The 17,780-nt window shown below is 43.5% G+C and overlaps 1 protein-coding gene across 12 annotated transcripts in view; it reads right to left on the minus strand.

The window, feature by feature from the left end:
* The window catches only part of KLHL3 (kelch like family member 3), a 149,981-nt gene that overhangs the window by 39,913 nt on the left and 92,288 nt on the right, over positions 1 to 17,780 (minus strand). For all 12 annotated transcript variants that reach the window (XM_070793635.1, XM_070793629.1, XM_070793625.1 and 9 more), the window contains one exon: positions 3,309 to 3,425. In XM_070793635.1, the coding sequence (XP_070649736.1) occupies positions 3,309 to 3,425 (117 nt within the window). The remainder of the gene's footprint in view (positions 1 to 3,308; positions 3,426 to 17,780) is intronic.

A 17,780-nucleotide genomic window follows, 5' to 3' on the forward strand; every position in this document is an offset into this window, starting at 1 on the left:
ACACTCCTGCACTGTTAGTGGGAATGAAAGGACTTAAGCCTAAATATTTCATGCACAAAGCTAAGCATGAACCATGTTGGTATCCCAACTCTCAAATCTCTGCCCTTGGGTATAGGTCAGATTGCTACATGACATGTTTGTAAGGGGTAGTGTGATCCTTGAAGGCTACTTCATGTTTTCTTTGCTGGAGTGTTTGGGAGTTATCGGCAAAGGTCAGTTCCTTTCAGCAGCTGACAGTGATTGAACGTCTCCTGGTTCAGCAGCTCAGTGCTGAACCTCAGGGGAGAAAATGATGATCAAAACAAGGGTTCTGACCATGAGCCCTCAGGTCTGGTCAGAGAATGAGAAGGGCCTTTCCATCTCAACTCTCTCAGCCCTGGAGTGGTCATGCACAGGCCTGACTGAGCCTCTCCTGGGTCCTTACCTGTAACTAGGAATGGGAATGTGGCCAGGGCCATCATCTGCAGAGCAGTGTCAGAAATGCCAGGAAAAGGAGGGTCAGTGAAAACACCTCTGTTACCTCTGGATGCCTCCTTCCCCACAGACAATCCCCAGGAACACTCCCTTTTCTGGGAAGGTTTTTTTTTTGTCCCACTGAGGGCCTAAGGCGAATTGGGACAAATCATAAACATTTAGGGTCAGTTAAAAAAATTTTTAAGGGTGGGAGAGGAAAGCTTGGGAAGAAGGAAAAATGCATGAGTAGCTACTTCTCCCAAAGCACTCATTCAGAGAGTACTTATGTGTACAGAGTTTCAATCTGGGATGATGAAAAAGTTTTAGAAATGGGTATGGTGATGGTTGTAGAGTACAATAAATGCAATTAATGCCACTATACTATACCCTTCAAATGGTTAAAAGGATGAAGTTTATATCATACATATTTTATGACAAGAACAAATTTTTAAATAAGATATACCATGTTATACACTTGGCACAATATTTTTAAATACTTAATGAAAACCTAATAAATGTTAGCTATTTTAAAAAAACCAACCAAAAACAACCAAAAAAAAACACCTCCCCTAGGAATCAATATTGGTACAAGTCTGCCCAGAGCTTTCCTTTCTCTCTTCCTCCATCAGTCATCCTCAGTGGTTAGAACTGTTTGACATTTCAAGGTCAAATGAGTGTTAATGAAATATCTCCTTCCGAAGGTGTTCTGAAAAAAAAACCCTTAAAAAAATAGTCCCACATCACAGATCTCACGCTCATTGTCTCTGTCTTCCTTCTTCTCCAGACCTAAACCTGACCTTGCCCTAATAACCCAGGAACTATTTCCTAAAGTCTTCATTAAGTTTCCCTTGCAGGCACCAGATGGAGGTGGTGAGTATGGGTTCTCTAAGGCCCTTTAGCTTTCTCCAGAACCCAATGCCACGGGCTGCCCTTGGTCCCTGTGCAGGTGAGACTGTGCTGGAGGCCAAGCATCCACCTCTACAGGTGGCTGGGCCCACTCCGTGGGAGGCTTGGTTCCGACACTGGGAGCTGGGGTGGGTTTGGTTCCTCTGCTGAGGGGGCCTCTCCTACAGGAAGAATGTGTGACCACCAGGTGGCAGTGGTACCATCCACAGTGTAAAACGCAGGGCACGTCTGAAGGTTATTGAGTATGCACTCTGGCCCCTGGGCTTCCCTGGTGGCCAAGAAAGTAAAGAATCTGCCTGCAATACAAGAGACCCGGGTTCAATCCCTGTGTTGGGAAGACCCCTGAAGAAGGAAATGGCAACCCACTCCAGTATTCACACCTAGAGTATTCCACAGACAGAGGAAGCTGGCGAGCTACAGTCCACGGGACTGCAAAGAGTCGGACATGACTGAGTGATTGGCTCAACACCCTGAGAAGAGGGCTGAGGTTCAGACATACAGAGAACATTCCACTGACCTCTGAGGCCTGTGGTCAACACTGTCACAAACTGAGGACTTTACAAGGGCTGGTAAGGATACTGTCTCCCACTAGTGCCAACAGCAGCAGTGGTGTGACGAGAGTAGTAGTATCACTGAACGCTGGATATTCGGCTTTACGTGATTTATCTCATTTGATCCTCAAATGATCCTATAAGGGCAGGGGCTCTTTTCACCAGATGAGAAGGCAGAGGCTTAAAAAGGTTGAGGATTTACCCGGCGTCTTATGGCCAAGTGACAGAGCTCTGCCGCTGGATACTGAGCCTCCTCTTATCCTTGCTTTACGCCTGCCATTCCTCCCAGAGACTTCCTGAGAACGGCTGAGCTGGCCTTCTGCCTTGACACTTGTTGTTTATCTATTAAGTTTTATCTTCTGCCTATTTGGAAAACATCTAATGCCACTTATGCTACAAAGTCAGTTGTGTAATGCACAAACAGAACAGAGAGTATTAAAGGTGGCGCCTGCTTAGGGAATGTGGGGTGCTCTGGAGCCAGACAGACATGGATTTGAATCCTGACCCTGCCACCTACCTATTAGCTGGAGACTCTGCATAAATCCCAACCTCCATAAGCCTCAAAGCCCACATTTGTAAAAAGAGGGTTATAACCTCTGCTCACAGGGTTGTTATAGGATTAAATGAAAAAACATATGGCGCCATGTTTTAGACGAAGCAGTGTGTGCTCACTCAGTCATGTCCGACTCTCTGCGACCCCACGGAATGGGCCCACCAGGCTCCTCTGTCCATGAGGATTCTCCAGGCCAGAATACTGGAGTGGGTAGCCATGCCCTCCCCCAGGGGATCTACCTGACCCAGGGATCGAACCCACATCTCCTGTGTCTCCTACAGTGGCAGGCGGATTCTTTACCACTGAGCCACCTGGCAAGCCCATATATGCAGTATGTAATCCAGGCAGCTGTGAAGAGCTGGCTTTTATGTTCTGAATTAGGCCCCAAGTTGCCTAACATGAAGCAAAAAGGGAACATAGAAACATGAACATAGAAATGCCCCTCCTAGCTGAAGTCCTGTACAACAGCAGCAGCTAACTTCTGTTGAACACATGTTGTCCCTGGGCTCCATGCTAAACACCTGAACTACATACTTACAACTCCTTGGTCCACATAACAACCCCACTGGGCTGTAGTACAATTTCCCTGCTAGAGAAAAAGAAACTGAGACTCCAAGCTAAGAAGTGGGAGAGGAGGAACTAAACCTAAGTGTCTCATTCTCAAACCTATGCTCTTAAACCTTACACTAACACATCCTCACACTGAGGATCAGTGCCTCAGTGCCCTCACTCCACACCAAAGACCCATGAAACTCCTCACCATTCCATACAACCAGTGTTGCCCACTGCTACTCCTAGAGGCCGGGCTGACCAGGGAAGCACTTGATTCTTCACCCAGCACTCACCTGGACGAGGTAATCCCTCGGCAAGAGAGGGAGACGGACATGTTCCATCAGTTTTGCCATGTGCTCTAAACGGGTCTCTTTCTCATAATTGATCCATGAAATCACAGCTTCAAATACCTGTAAGGAAAACCGAAATAGGGAACTTTAGCAAAGAGATAATAACTTTAAAATAGCTTTCAAACAATTTCTTCAACCTTAAAAAAGAAAGAAAAGTTACAAGTCATCCACAAAGGCATTTAACCTAAGGTCTAATATTGAAAATATTAATAAAAACAGAATATATTTACTACCTGATGTCATGTCAGAGAGTGCTCTCTGCCTCCCTCATACACACACACATACACACACACACAAATGTACACTAAGAAAAACCTGCTACCCCAAACATAGAATCATCGAGGTTCACTGCAAAATAAAAATCAATTCCAACAGTTACCCCAGGGTAGAAATGCAGAGCAATAACTCTGAATCAAATTTTACAAAGACTTTCCAAGAGGACCAGAAGCCTTGGGGGCAATGTCTTCATCACAAAAATCCCTCTCTTCATCTATTTCCCATGTTCATTTAATGCAGAACAAAAACTATAAAGATGTCCCCCACAAAAGTTGGTAATAATGGTGAATTTGAAACTGAATGACAGAGAATGGCAAAAATTTCTCCTTGGATTGAACCTTTCCTTTGAGGAGAGATTTCATTTCTATACAAATCAAAACAGGTCTTGGAACCAAAAAGGGGAATCTATGGTTTGAATGTTCGCCTTACTCAAGGTTAAGTTCAGATTCAAAGCCTGCACCACCATACACACAGACAGGCATAAACGTCAGCATTGGTAACATAGCGGGGAAACCACCACTGTTTATGGAAGCTTAATTAACATGGCTTTTTAAGAGGGGAAGGCAGAATTTGGCAATAGCAATCAAAAATTCAAATGTGCGTATCTTTGACCTAGAAATAGAACTTCCAGAGCTCTAGTCAACAAAAATATTTACGCAAGTGGTACAAGAATATGTGTTCCAAGATGTTTGCTGCAGGATTTTTCTAAGAGGATACAGAAACTATCTGAAGTCCACCAGTGGAGAAATTATTAAACTAGTTTTGACACGGGATATTTTCAGCTGTTAAAAACAATAATAACAACAACTAATAATAAGACAAAACGCTTTCTTGTGCCAGAAAGCAAGAAAGTGCTCAAAGATCAAGGGGACACAACAGACAGACCAGAGCGAGCTAGATAGGGCTTTTTCATTGCCAACATTTGGGACAATTCAAACATCTAACAGGATAATGAAGAAATAATTCAGTGCTGACTGGGAAGGGGCCAAAGAAGCTTTTGGTGATAATGGATAGGTTCTATATCTTAATAGAGAGGGAGCTATATAGGCAAGTGCATTTGTCAAAACTAATCAAATCTTACACTTAATATCTATACATCTCACCGTGTGTAAATCATGCTGCTGCTGCTGCTAAGTCACTTCAGTCGTGTCCGACTCTGTGCGACCCCATAGACGGCAGCCCGCTAGGCTGCCCCGTCCCTGGGATTCTCCAGGCAAGAACACTGGAGTGGGTTGCCATTTCCTTCTCCAATGCATGAAAGTGAAAAGTGAAAGTGAAGTCACTCAGTCGTGTCTGACTCTTCTCGACCCCATGGTCTGCAGCCCACCAGGCTCCTCCGTCCATGGGATTTTTGAGGCAAGAGTACTGGAGTGGGGTGCCATTGCCTTCTCCAGTGTAAATCATACCTCATTTAAAATATATTTAGTTAAAAGAAAAAGATAGCAATGAATCAAAACCCAAAGAATAAAAAGAATCCATACTTTATGAAAATGTTCTGAAATTAGTGTTGAAGGTTGCACAACTCTGTGAATGTACTAAATATTACTGACTTGTATACTTTAAAAGGATGACTCATGATATATGAACTATATCTCAATAAAGCTGTTGTCATTGCTTCTAAAAAAAAAAAAAAAAAAAAGTATGGGAAGGCTGCTCTTCACAGAAAAGTGCCAGCTAACAAGGTAAAAGCACAGAATTAAAAAAACATCACTTTGCAACCACCAGTATAATAACTGATTCAGTCAGTGTCGACCACAGATGCTGAAAACACTGGGTGAAAAACTGTTGGGAACAAGATATTTACAGTTCTCCAAGTGTCATCTGACAGAATACTTATTAATTACATAGGGAGAGTGGGGGAGATTCAGATTGGTTGATCTGACAGATACCACCTTTAACTAGTGGTCAAAGTTAACACCACTAGTAAACAGGCCAAATTTATATTACACTCCTGAATGTGACTTAATGAGAGGGAAACAGCATTCCCTATGCAGTAGTCTTTCTAAAATGTTAAACCTGAACCTTATAGCAAAGAAACAGACAACTCCATGTGTGGGACACTCTTCAACATAAAGTGTCCTGGATTCTTCAAAACTGTTAGCATTGGGGACTTCCCTGGCCATCCAGGGGACACAGGTTCAATCCCTCGCATAGGAAGACTTCACATGCTGAGGGGCAACGAAGCCAGTGGTCTGTCGCACAACTACAGAGCCCACGTGCCCAGAGCCTGTGGTCCACAAGAGAAGCCACCACAATGGGCAGCCCAAGAACCACAACCAGAGAGCAGCCCCCACTTGCCACAGCTAGAGAAAGCCCAAGTGCAGCAACAAAGACCTAGCACAGTCAAAGATAAACAAACAAACAAAATTTTAATTGCCGTTTAAAAAAGCTGTTAGCATTATGAAAGACACTAAAAATGGAATGGAAGCAGAAGAACCCCTGGAGAAGGAAATGGCAACTCACTCCAGCATTCTTGCCGGGGAAATCCCATGGACAGAGGAGCCTAACGGACTACAGTCCGTGGGGTCTCAAAGAGTCGGTCATGACACCATGCACGCTTAATCTTTTTCTTCAGAGACATAGAACTAAATGCAAAGCATGATCCTTATTTGGTCATGGATTAAAAAGAAACAACCATCAAAGACTTTTTTTGAGACTGTTAGGAAATTTGAATGCTGACTGTATATTAGAAAATATTACTGTGTCAGTGTTACATTTGTTTGGTATGATAATGGTTTTACGGCTCAGAAAGAGAATTTCCTTGTTCTTGGGAAGGGCAAGCTAAAATACTTAAGGGTAAAGTGTCGTGATGTCTACAATTTACTGTCAAAAATAAAAGTTAAATATTCAACAAAATAAAAGATTATAGAGAGAAAGAGAGAAAGCAAATGAAGCACAATGTTAACAAATGGTGAATCTAGGTAAGGAATATATGAATGTTCATTCTTTTCCAACTTTACCATAGGTTTGAAATTTTTCAAAATAAAAAGTGGAAGGCAGAAGAAAAGAATTCCTAAGGGAAAAGGTAAATACTACAGAAAAATTTACAATTTCAAAATTCACAAGTTGAAATGAAAGCTATATCTCCCAGTGTGGGTTAAAAACCTCCAATTTTTCTTATTCTAACTGTGTATTTGTGCGTATTGATATGTTACTAATGCTTTGGCCCTATTTCCTAAACATGTACTTAAGTCAGGCTGAGAATACTCGGATTGGATGAGATATCAGAAAGGAATCCATCAGAAAGAGAAGAGAAGGAAGAGAGGAGAGTGGAATGGAACAGAAGGGAAGGAGCAGTATACATGTGTAGTTTGCTCCCATTTCTATATAAAATAACCTACATGTGTACAAACATAGACACACACGTCATGGAAATCCTCCTTGTCTAGTTCATTTCTAAAAAGTATTAACTCACGGAGCTATGTGTCTCAACCTTATTGCATTATTTTGTAAATACTTGTGTGTTTCTTCAATTAGCCCTTAAGATTCATGAGAACAGGGATCTTGTCTTACTTGTTGGCACATAATATACATTCAAATGTATTTAAAGAATGAATGGACAAAAGAGTTCAGAATGAGCTTGTAAGCAGGCTGGAGCAGGCAGCAGGATTAGGGAAGCAGAGCCAGGCCCTAGAACCAAAGGATGCCAGAGACGCCTGACTTTGCTGGGTTAGGTGACGGACAGCCACACCTGCTCTGCACCTAGGTTGCTCACACTGCCTTCCTCTTCCCTTTACTGGACTGTGATTCCTGCAGGGTGAGAAGGGTATCAGCTCTATCTCTGCACTTCCTGCCACCAAGCACAGTGCCAGGCCCAGAGCACATGGCTGGATGAGAACGCTTTCCTAAAGAATGAACAACAGGGCCTTGAGTAGGTGGGATTCGCTGGTCACACCCTTCCCTGCCAATCAGCATAGTCTTTGCTATAGAAGCTGCAATGCAGGCTGAGTCTAATGAAGTCGATATTTAACCTTATCTTTATTTTTGGCTTGACTTGTCTAACTGGTTCCGCTCAGTTGCACTGTTTACCTACTCAGCTGTGAAAGCCATAGCACTTGGCAGCAACGGTGACCTTCTCCACAGCTAGAGGAGGTCGCATATTTTTTTCATTTAGATGTCATGCTTGGAAAATAAGCAAATGAACTTCCAACTAGCCTATGGGCCTATGATCGTTCCCAACAGCCCCTGCTGTCAAAAGAGTGGCCAAGGCAAAGGGGCAACAAGTAGAAACAGCAGCAGCTCGTGCCCAGCACCACACTCTCCAGGGATACCATAACCACAGACTCTCCTGACAGCCAGTGAGTATACACTCCAGCCCCGTACTGAGTGACTCACCCAAGTCCAGAGCCAGAAAGCAGCAGAGCTAGGTCCACATACTCCCATCTCTAATGCTCAGACTCTTTCCCGTTATTCTCAGTAGCTACCCAGTTGGCAAACCTCAGCCCACAGGCCACATGCACCTGTTTTTGTAAATAAAATTTTCTTGGAACACAGCCACGCTCACTCATTACAAATCATCTACGGCTGCTTTCACACTTTAATAGCAGAGCTGAATTGAGACGCTGTGGCCCACGAAGCCTAAAATATTTACTCTCTGGCCCTTTAAAGGAAAACTGCATAAACCCTTGGTCTGTTAGATCTAAGCAGCAACCCTGTGGTTTCAATCATGGGACAGGGTAATGTCTACTCAGATGAAAAAAATTTTTTTTTTTTGTGGACCCCATGATGAAATAACCAGTTGCCCCCAAGGCACACTTAGTGTTTCACTTTTAGACAAAGAAAGTGAAAGTCACTCAGTCGTGTCCGACTCTTTGCAACCCCAGGGACTATACGGTCCATGGAACTCTCCAGGCCAGAATACTGGAGTGGGTAGCCTTTCCCTTTTCTAGGGGATCTTCCCTATCCAGGGATCGAACCCAGGTCTCCCGCATTGCAGGCGGATTCTTTACCAGCTGAACCACAAGGGAAGTCCATAGTATCATTTCCTCACTGCTTCATGTTTCAGAACCAATTTTTGAGTGCTACAAGGTTGCTACATGGAAAGGAGATGGAGAAAATCGGATTTTATAGTCCTCAGCTCACACCTCCGATGTAAGCACAAGCCTTGGTCAGAAAACACTAGATGACCCAATCCTTCCACTCTGCCCCCTAAGTTATAGAGGGAGCCAAGACAGACATACCTGCATACTGAGCAAAGAGGGTAGCCCTGGGGCACTCTGCCCCGCTTGATTCATGCTGACGTACAGCAGAGACCAACACAATGTTGTAAAGCAATTATCCTCCAATTAAAAATAAATAAAAGAAAAATAACGTGTTCTGAGAATGAAGAGGGGGACTCAGATTAAAATAGGGCAGGGCAGTGACTTGGCAAGGGGAAAGGTCCAGTTAAGGGTGATTCTCAGCCAAACACGGGATGGGGAAATAAGCTACCTTTGAGAACATCAGGGGAAAACCTAGATTCTTTGGACCTGATTTGCTACTCAAGATTGAGAAGGACTAATTTCAGCAATAACAGCAGGCACAGTGCTGAGCATTTTACATGTATGACCTCATTTAGTCCACCCTAGACTCTGTGACGGAGAAGGCAATGGCACCCTACTCCAGTACTCTTGCCTGGAAAATCCCATGGATGGAGGGGCCTGGTAGCCTGCAGTCATGGGGTCGCTAGGAGTCGGACACGACTGAGTGACTTCACTTTCACTTTTCTCTTTCCTGCATTGGAGAAGGAAATGGCAACCCACTCCAGTGTTATTGCCTGGAGAATCCCAGGGACAGGGGAGCCTGGTGGGTTGCCGTCTCTGGGGTCGCACAGAGTTGGACACAACTGAAGCGACTTAGCAGCAGCAGCAGCAGCAGACTCTGCGAAGGAGGTACCACTGCTCACATTTTATAGATGAGAAAACAGCCTCAGAGAGGCTGGCAACCTGTGCAAGACCCTTCTGCCAGGAAGCAGTGGATCTGAGACATGGACTCACCTCTAATGCCAAAAATTCAGGTTTAACATTATCCAATATAGCATCTCAGAGGCACAATGATTTGAAAAACCTGGGCACACTGTTGAGCTGGAAAACTATGTTTCTAAATCCAAAATCCTAACTGCACCCTCCCTGTCATCCTAGAACATCCCCTGGTACATTTTTCTTTCCTAGGGACTGAGCCAATAGCATTTGCCAAATGCACTGCCATGATTTTAAATCAAGAAGACAGCACTTCCAATGTGAAACACACACACACACACAGAGAATATGATTCAGCCATAAAAAAGAGTGAAATTTGAGACAACATGGATGGATCTAGAGGATATTATGCTTAGTGAAATGTCAGAGAATGACAAATACCATATCATCTCACTTATATATGGAATCTAAAAAACAACAAAGCAAATGAACAAACAAGACAAAACGAAAACAGATTCACAGACAGAGAATAAGCAGATGGTTGTCAGACAGAAGGAGGGTGGAAGGATGGGTAAAACAGGTGAAGGGTATTAAGAGGTGCAAACTTCCAGCTATAAAATAAGTCACGGGGATGCAATATACAGCATAAACAATACAGTCAATAATATTGTAATAAGTGTGTGGGGACAGACAGGTACTAGATTTAACATCATCATTTCATAATGTATTTCAGTGTCAAATTGCTATGATGTACACTTAAAACTAACAAAATATTGTATGTTAACTATATTTTAATAAAAACGTTTTAAACTTAAATAAGATTACTTTTTTAAAAAAGACAAGACAGCATATCCAGACACAAGAGTGATCCTGTCACACTTCTGTGCTCTTTCTCAAATCAAAACTTAACAAGAGGTGTGTTAACTATATTCCCATTCTTGGCCACACACAGCATGGGACACAGCTGGGAGCAGTGATGGATTGGAGCTGGTCCCAATTCAGTGTCTAGTGACATTACCTTGGTGGAAATATTTACACCATGGAAATTAGCAAAGGGATCAGCAAACAAATCAAAGCTCTTGGAATTTTTTATTGGAGAGCCAACTGCTAAACATTTACCAGCATATCACTGGTCTGAAGGCTCCCCAGACTCTAGGAAAACCTCATCTAGTTGCCCTCGTCTCTCAGATAATATCATCATCTTAAGGTTTGACACTGAATAAGCTCTTTCTTATAGTTGCTTCATTTCAGACCCACAAGAGTCCTGTGAAACAGCTAGAGACACTCACAAAAAGAGAACTTGAGGTAAGACAGTGAGAAAGTGGTCTACCCAGTCATGATGTCAGGGCAGCAATCACAACTACTGCTTTCAGTCTGCACTTTCACAGCACCCTGTGCTCACGGTCTGTAGCCGCATATTTATTTGCATGTGTGTCTGACAATATCCGGAGAAGGCAATGGCACCCCACTCTAGTACTCTTGCCTGGAAAATCCCATGGACAGAGGAGCCTCGTAGGCTGCAGTCCATGGGGTCGCTAAGAGTCGGACACCATTGAGCGACTTCACTTTCACTTTTCTCTTTCATGCGTTGGAGAAGGAAATGGCAACCCACTCCAGTGTTCTTGCCTGGAGAATCCCAGGGACGGGGGAGCCTGGTGGGCTGCTGTCTATGGGGTCGCACAGAGTTGGACACGACTGAAGTGACTTAGCTTAGCTTAGCTTAGCTTGACAATATCTGTCTCCCTACATGTAATTGTAAGTTCCATGAGGTTAGGAATCTTGTGTTTATCTGTTCATCAATGTCTCTCCTATGGCTAACGTAGTATCTGTCACACAGAAAGCACTCAAGAAGTATTTCTTGAGAGAATGAATAGGTTAATCAAAGCAGGAATGACTAGGCACGTGGTTCTTTCTCTTCCTCCAACAGCACACCGCCAGAAATCTGAATTCATATAAACAAAAACAATGACAAAACTATAACAATAACAGCACCTTGCCTGGAAATTGTCCTTCAGATTTCTACTACTGTCTACAGCCAGCAAAAACACTTCCACTATGATTCACTATACAAAGGATAAGGGAAAGGACTGAAGCACAATGGTTTGACACAAAGGCCTCCAAGCTGACAGACTACTTCAGTTGTACTAATCCTACAAAGGACGGGAACATGACCCAAGGAGGGACAACAACTTCTAGCCAACATGGCATACTGAGCTGACTCAGAAGGAATCTTCCCCTATATAAACACATGAAAAAATGGTAAAAAACCAAAAAATAGATTTGAGCCATACTCAGAAGCAAGAGGTAAATGCTGAGTGCTTTAAATAACAAAGGATTTAAGTCTGGGAGCTGAATGAAAGCTGAGACCAAAATGGCTCACAGGCTTGCAGAATTCCGATATGGGCTTTAATGGTTCAGGACAAGTATCCCATCAGGTTGAATGTGTAGGCCACAGGCTCCTTGAGGACAGTGTAGCCTCAGCTGTAAAACCAGGAATAGATGAACTCCAACCATCTGCTATGGGAAGGTAGAAGGAAGTTCACCATCTCCTATGGCCTGGGGAGTGAAAACTTCATCTTCAAGAAACCAGAACCCAAGGCTCATGTCACATACAGATGCGGGGGTTGAATTAATACTACCCAGGTGGTACAGGGGGTACTCAAGACAAAAATACAAAATCTATTTCCAAACCAGTAAACTTGTTCTAGAAAGGGCACCTTCACAGCCCAGGATAACCCAGACTCCCATGGATATAACATCCTCTGAAGATGGTCTCACCATCAAAAAATACAGATCACTAATAAAATGAAAAGGAAAATCGACAGATGCAATCATCAAAAATTATTTGGGGCAACCAAAGAAAGGTGGCTTCCTTAACGTGTTCCTCAAAATACTAGAAGCCAGAGACATTCTATAGTAAAGAGGTTCTAGGACCCAAAAGAGCCTGGGGAGCACATCATATACAACTACAAATCCCTTTTAGAGATTCATGATCCTCATAATATATAAACGCTCAGACAAGTCCCACAGTTTCTTAACCTGGTTCCTTTGTTTTAGCCACTGTCTCCCAAGTGCATCTCATCTGAACACTTTTTTTTTTACCTAAAACTGTCTCATACCATTATGGTTTTATAGCATGCAGTTGGGTAAATACTAAAGAAGAAAGCCCGAAGAAAGCCCTCACTTCCTAACCTTCTCCACAACTCCTACTCCCCTCCCAGCCTTATCTTCCAGCTCCCCCACCAAAAATCCTTGATTGGCATTACACAAATTATTCTCCCCTCAGTAAGTTATTTCAAACTTCTATGCCTATATTCCTACAGTTCCTTCAACCTGAATGGATTTCCAAAAACCCAACTTTTCATTCTCCAAGTTTTAGTTCAGATATTCCCTTTCCTATAAGGCCTTTCCTACCCCCAAAATCTGCAATAAAATACTCTAGGGTGCTTTCCTTGAACTTAGATTACAGCCAGCTACTTTTCTCAGCCACATTACCAGTCTGTCTGCCCCCCAGATTGTAAGCTCTTTCCCCTTTTTTTGGCCATGCCTCGCAGCTTACAGGAACCCACCAGGGACTGAACCTGGGCCACAGCAGTGAAAGCTCAGAATGCTAACCACGGGCAACCAGGGAACTCCCCCAAAGTTCTTGAATGGTAATAACTAAGGGTCTCCCCATCAGGGTGGAGGTTCCTTAATAAAAAGCAGGGCAGCAGACATAGTCAGCTTCAAATCATAGAACCATCTACTGTAAATAAGCCTCAGTTTCCTCCTCTGCAAAATGGCCTTGTGAGTTGTAAGAATTAGAATGATGTGCAAAACAGTACTCTGGGCAAAAGAAGTCAGGCACAAAAGCATGCAAGATTCCATTTATACCAAGCTTAAAAGCTGATAAAACTGATCTATAAGAAGTCAAATAGTAGTTTGGCTTCTTGAAGTGGAGGTAGCGACTGGAAGGAAGACCTGGAGTTCTGTTTCTTGATCCGGATGCTGGCTTTGTAAAAGTTGAGCCGTGCACTTTTCATTTGCTCATGTCTCTGAGCTTACTGCAACATAAACACCTTTTTTAAAACAGTGTGTGAAATAATCACAGTGAGTAGTTAAGGTGGGTTTTTGGTCGTAGTGTGGTAGAATTCCAGTCACAGGTGCTTAGTGAACTGCGCTCTCAGAGGCGAAAAGTAAAAAAGAGTATCACTGACTCAGGGGTCCAGGCCAGATCATTGTTTGCAGGCTGAGAATTTGGCAGGTCTAATGCTGACCTCAGAGTGTGGTAGGGCTGCCAAGAGCCCAGCCTAAGCACAGGATATACTTGCTTGGTCCCTGGATGGTGCCTTGGCAGCAAGCACTCAAGCTCAGCCTACTGGCCAGGGAGCTCCTGCCTGTACCCCAGACCCATCCCTGGAGAGGCCAGGAATTCAGACAGGAGGGCCCACAACACTAAAGATCCCAGGAGACACGGTCCAATTCTTTCCAGGAAATACAATATCAGAATTTGGCCCCTGATGATAGTTTTAGGAGATAATAGTACATAAAATGTGATCATGCAGAAAGAAACAAATCTGTACTTCTCTTTCTAACACATACTTGACACTAATCTAATTTTTTGAAGAGATCCAACCAATTTCTTGCTGACCTATACCTGAAATGTGGGTCAGTTCTCTGTTAGTTCTCACTCTGAAAAGCCTCAACAGAGTTTCATAAGGAGTGGAAATCTTGAGAAGTAGAAACATATTTACCAGCAGAAAAAGCAAAGATTCAGAAAAGTCTAGTATCCAGAAATTCAGTGGTCAAACTGCAGTAGAACTTAGTCATATCCCTTCTCCTCACAGTATGTGTGTCCCAGAAGCTTGCTTACCCTGCCCCTGGGTCAACAAGGCTGCATGTGGTGAGAGCTGAACTTTGTGTCTCAAAGGGGATGCAAGAAACAGGCTATCTGCTCACAGGATTAGCTCTAGCCCCTGAGACACCTCCCATAGGAGAGACTCAGGTGACTAGGAGGGGCTTGCTTCTCTGCGTCATTCCTCTGCCTGAGCAAGGATGGGGGCGGGGACGTGATCACAAAGAACTACTGATTCTGTGATCCCTACCACATCCATTTGTCCTCTCTCAAATAACAGGAATTTTAAAACAAAAACTACAAGGAGGAAAAACAGGAGAGAAAATGGCAAAGATCCATGCCCCTGTCTGACCTCTAGTTCCCACATTTGTCCTTATTCTCTGGAAAAATATTAAAATTGTCCCCCTAATCTCAGCTGGCTCAGGGCAGAGTCCAACCACAGTCTGCCTTGTCACTTGTTCAGGAAATGTCTGCTGAGCACCTCCTAGCGTCTCCCAGGGCTCTGCGTCAGGACTGTGTGTGACACACGGATGGCTAAGGTACCCTCATAGCCCTCAAGGAGCTTGAGCATAGCAGAAGAGATGAGCCATGGGCAAAAGCAAGTGCTTATGAGGAAAAACAGCATCTGAGTTCTGGGAGAGGCCCAGATGGTGCTGGGGATGATGGACCAAAAGACAGCTACCAGCCTAGCTCCTGCCAGGCACAGGTCATGCCAACCACCCAGACCAACACAGGACCTGGGAACAGCTTCCCCTTGAGAAAGGCCCCAATCAATGGGTACATGTATCATCTTATTTCATCCCTAGAACAACACCATAAGATAGATACTATACTATCATCCAGAGAAAGCAATGGCACCCCACTCCAGCACTCCTGCCTGGAAAATCCCATGGACAGAGAAGCCTGGTGGGCCGCAGTCCATGGGGTTGCTAAGAGTCGGACACCATTGAGTGACTTCACTTTCACTTTTCACTTTCATGCATTGGAGAAGGAAATGGCAACCCACTCCAGTGTTCTTGCCTGGAGAATCCCAGGGACGGGGGAGCCTGGTGGGCTGCTGTCTATGGGGTCGCGCAGAGTCAGACACAACTGAAGCGACTTAGCAGCAGCAGCAGCAGCAGACTATCATCAACCCCCCTTTCACAGATGAGAAAACTGAGATTTAGAAGGGCTCTTCTATTCATTCATTCAACAAACATTTTTTGTATCTACCAAGGACCTGATGGGGAGAAGGCAATGGCACCCCACTCCAGTACTCTTGCCTGGAAAATCCCATGGATGGAGGAGCCTGGTACCTGGTAGGCTGCAGTCCATGGGGTCGCTAAGAGTCAGACACAACTGAGCGACTTCACTTTCACTTTTCACTTTCATGCATTGGAGAAGGAAATGGCAACCCACTCCAGTATTCTTGCTGGGAGAATCCCCATGACAGAGGAGCCGGCAGTTTGTGGGGTTGGAAAGAGTCAGACACGAATGATCTACTAAGCCCACAGCACACAAGGACCTGATGCCACTCTAGCAGTAACCATAGGACAGACAAAATTCCTGATTATTATGGTGTGTGCATTCTGGTAGGAGATAAGTAACTTGTTCAAGGTTGCTCAGCTTGTTAAAGTACTGGAGCCAGGATCGAATTCAGTTATTCTGGCTGCAGAACCTATACTTTCAAACTTCCAGCAAACAAGCTGTCTGGGCCCAGCCACAGACACTGAAAATCATCATTAATAGTAAAATACCACATTTCCTCTATTTCAAGATGCATAGTTGTAAGACACATCTGAAACCTGGCTGCATTTTATAATATATGTTGAAAGAAACTTGCAGGCTGCAAGTAGAGAAGTAAGCCATAATATAACTGATACTGCTGTTCAGGTTTGAATTTTGCTGAATACAGGTTATTTGACTGCCGATGCAACTGAATTTTCTGCAAATGCTAACATTAAATGAAGCTGGATTTTAACTTAACTGACGATCCCTAATACTGCTTTGAATACACTCAAAAAAATTTCGCTATAACACAATATTGCAAGAAAAAGCCATTGTGCGTGCAAGCAATTATGCCTATCACACAATGTGATTAAAAGGAGTAGAAATCACCAAATCTCCTGGAACAGATTACAGAATCTTCAAAGCTTAAAAGGCTGGCATTCAAATGACAAACACCTAATTGTCAAAGCTTCCAGCTATTAAATTTCCAGAAATAAGCAATCAATTAAGGAGGAAAAAACTTATGGGTTTTGCCAAAGAGAAAATATAGGCAAAATCCACTATTAATTAATAAGCCTCAAAATTACATGGCCAACCTTAAACATACCATGAGTAACATATTTTCTGAAAAGCATAACTCTGAAGTTACACATAATTTCTGAGACCCAAAAATGATACACAAAATCAATAATGTGAAAAACACATACACTCCAAACTGATTCTACAGAAAGGGCAACTCATATGTAAGCATATGAATAAATGAAAGCTACTACAGGCAAGTTTTAAGTGTATATATCATTGCCATGTTTCTGTTTCTGAAAAGATGCAGTTAACACCATGGTTTATTTTACCATTCAGTTCAGTTCAGTCGGTCAGTCGTGTCCGACTCTTTGCGACCCCATGAATTGCAGTACACCATGCCTCCCTGTCCATCACCAACTCCTGGACTTCACTCAAACTCACGTCCATCGAGTGGGTGATGCCATCCAGCCATCTCATCCTCTGTCATCCCCTTCTCCTCCTGTCCCCAATCCCTCTCAGCATCAGAGTCTTTTCCAATGAGTCAACTCTTCGCATGAGGTGGCCACAGTATTGGAGTTTCAGCCTTAGCATCAGTCCTTCCAAAGAACACCCAGGAGTGATCTCCTTTAGAATGGACTGGTTGGATCTCCTTGCAGTCCAAGAGACTCTCAAGAGTCTTCTCCAACACCACAGTGCAAAAGCATCAATTCTTCGGCACTCAACTTTCTTCACAGTCCAACTCTCACATCCATACATGACCACTGGAAAAACCATAGCCTTGACTAGACAGACCTTTGTTGGCAACGTAATGTCTCTGCTTTTGAATATGCTATCTAGGTTGGTCATAACTTTGCTTCCAAGGAGTAAATGTCTTTTAATTTCATGGCTGCAGTCACCATCTGCAGTGATTTTGGAGCCCCAAAAAATAAAGTCTGACACTGTTTCCACTGTTTCCCCATCTATTTCCCATGAAGTGATGGGACCGGATGCCATGATCTTCGTTTTCTGAATGTTGAGCTTTAAGCCAACTTTTTCACTCTCCTCTTTCACTTTCATCAAGAGGCTTTTTAGTTCCTCTTCACTTCCTGCCATAAGGGTGGTGTCATCTGCATATCTGAGGTTATTGATATTTCTCCCGGCAATCTTGATTCCAGCTTCTGCTTCTTCCAGCCCAGCATT

Source organism: Bos indicus, chromosome 7 (genome assembly GCF_029378745.1).
Source record: "Bos indicus isolate NIAB-ARS_2022 breed Sahiwal x Tharparkar chromosome 7, NIAB-ARS_B.indTharparkar_mat_pri_1.0, whole genome shotgun sequence".
Classification (NCBI taxonomy): Eukaryota; Metazoa; Chordata; class Mammalia; order Artiodactyla; family Bovidae; genus Bos; species Bos indicus.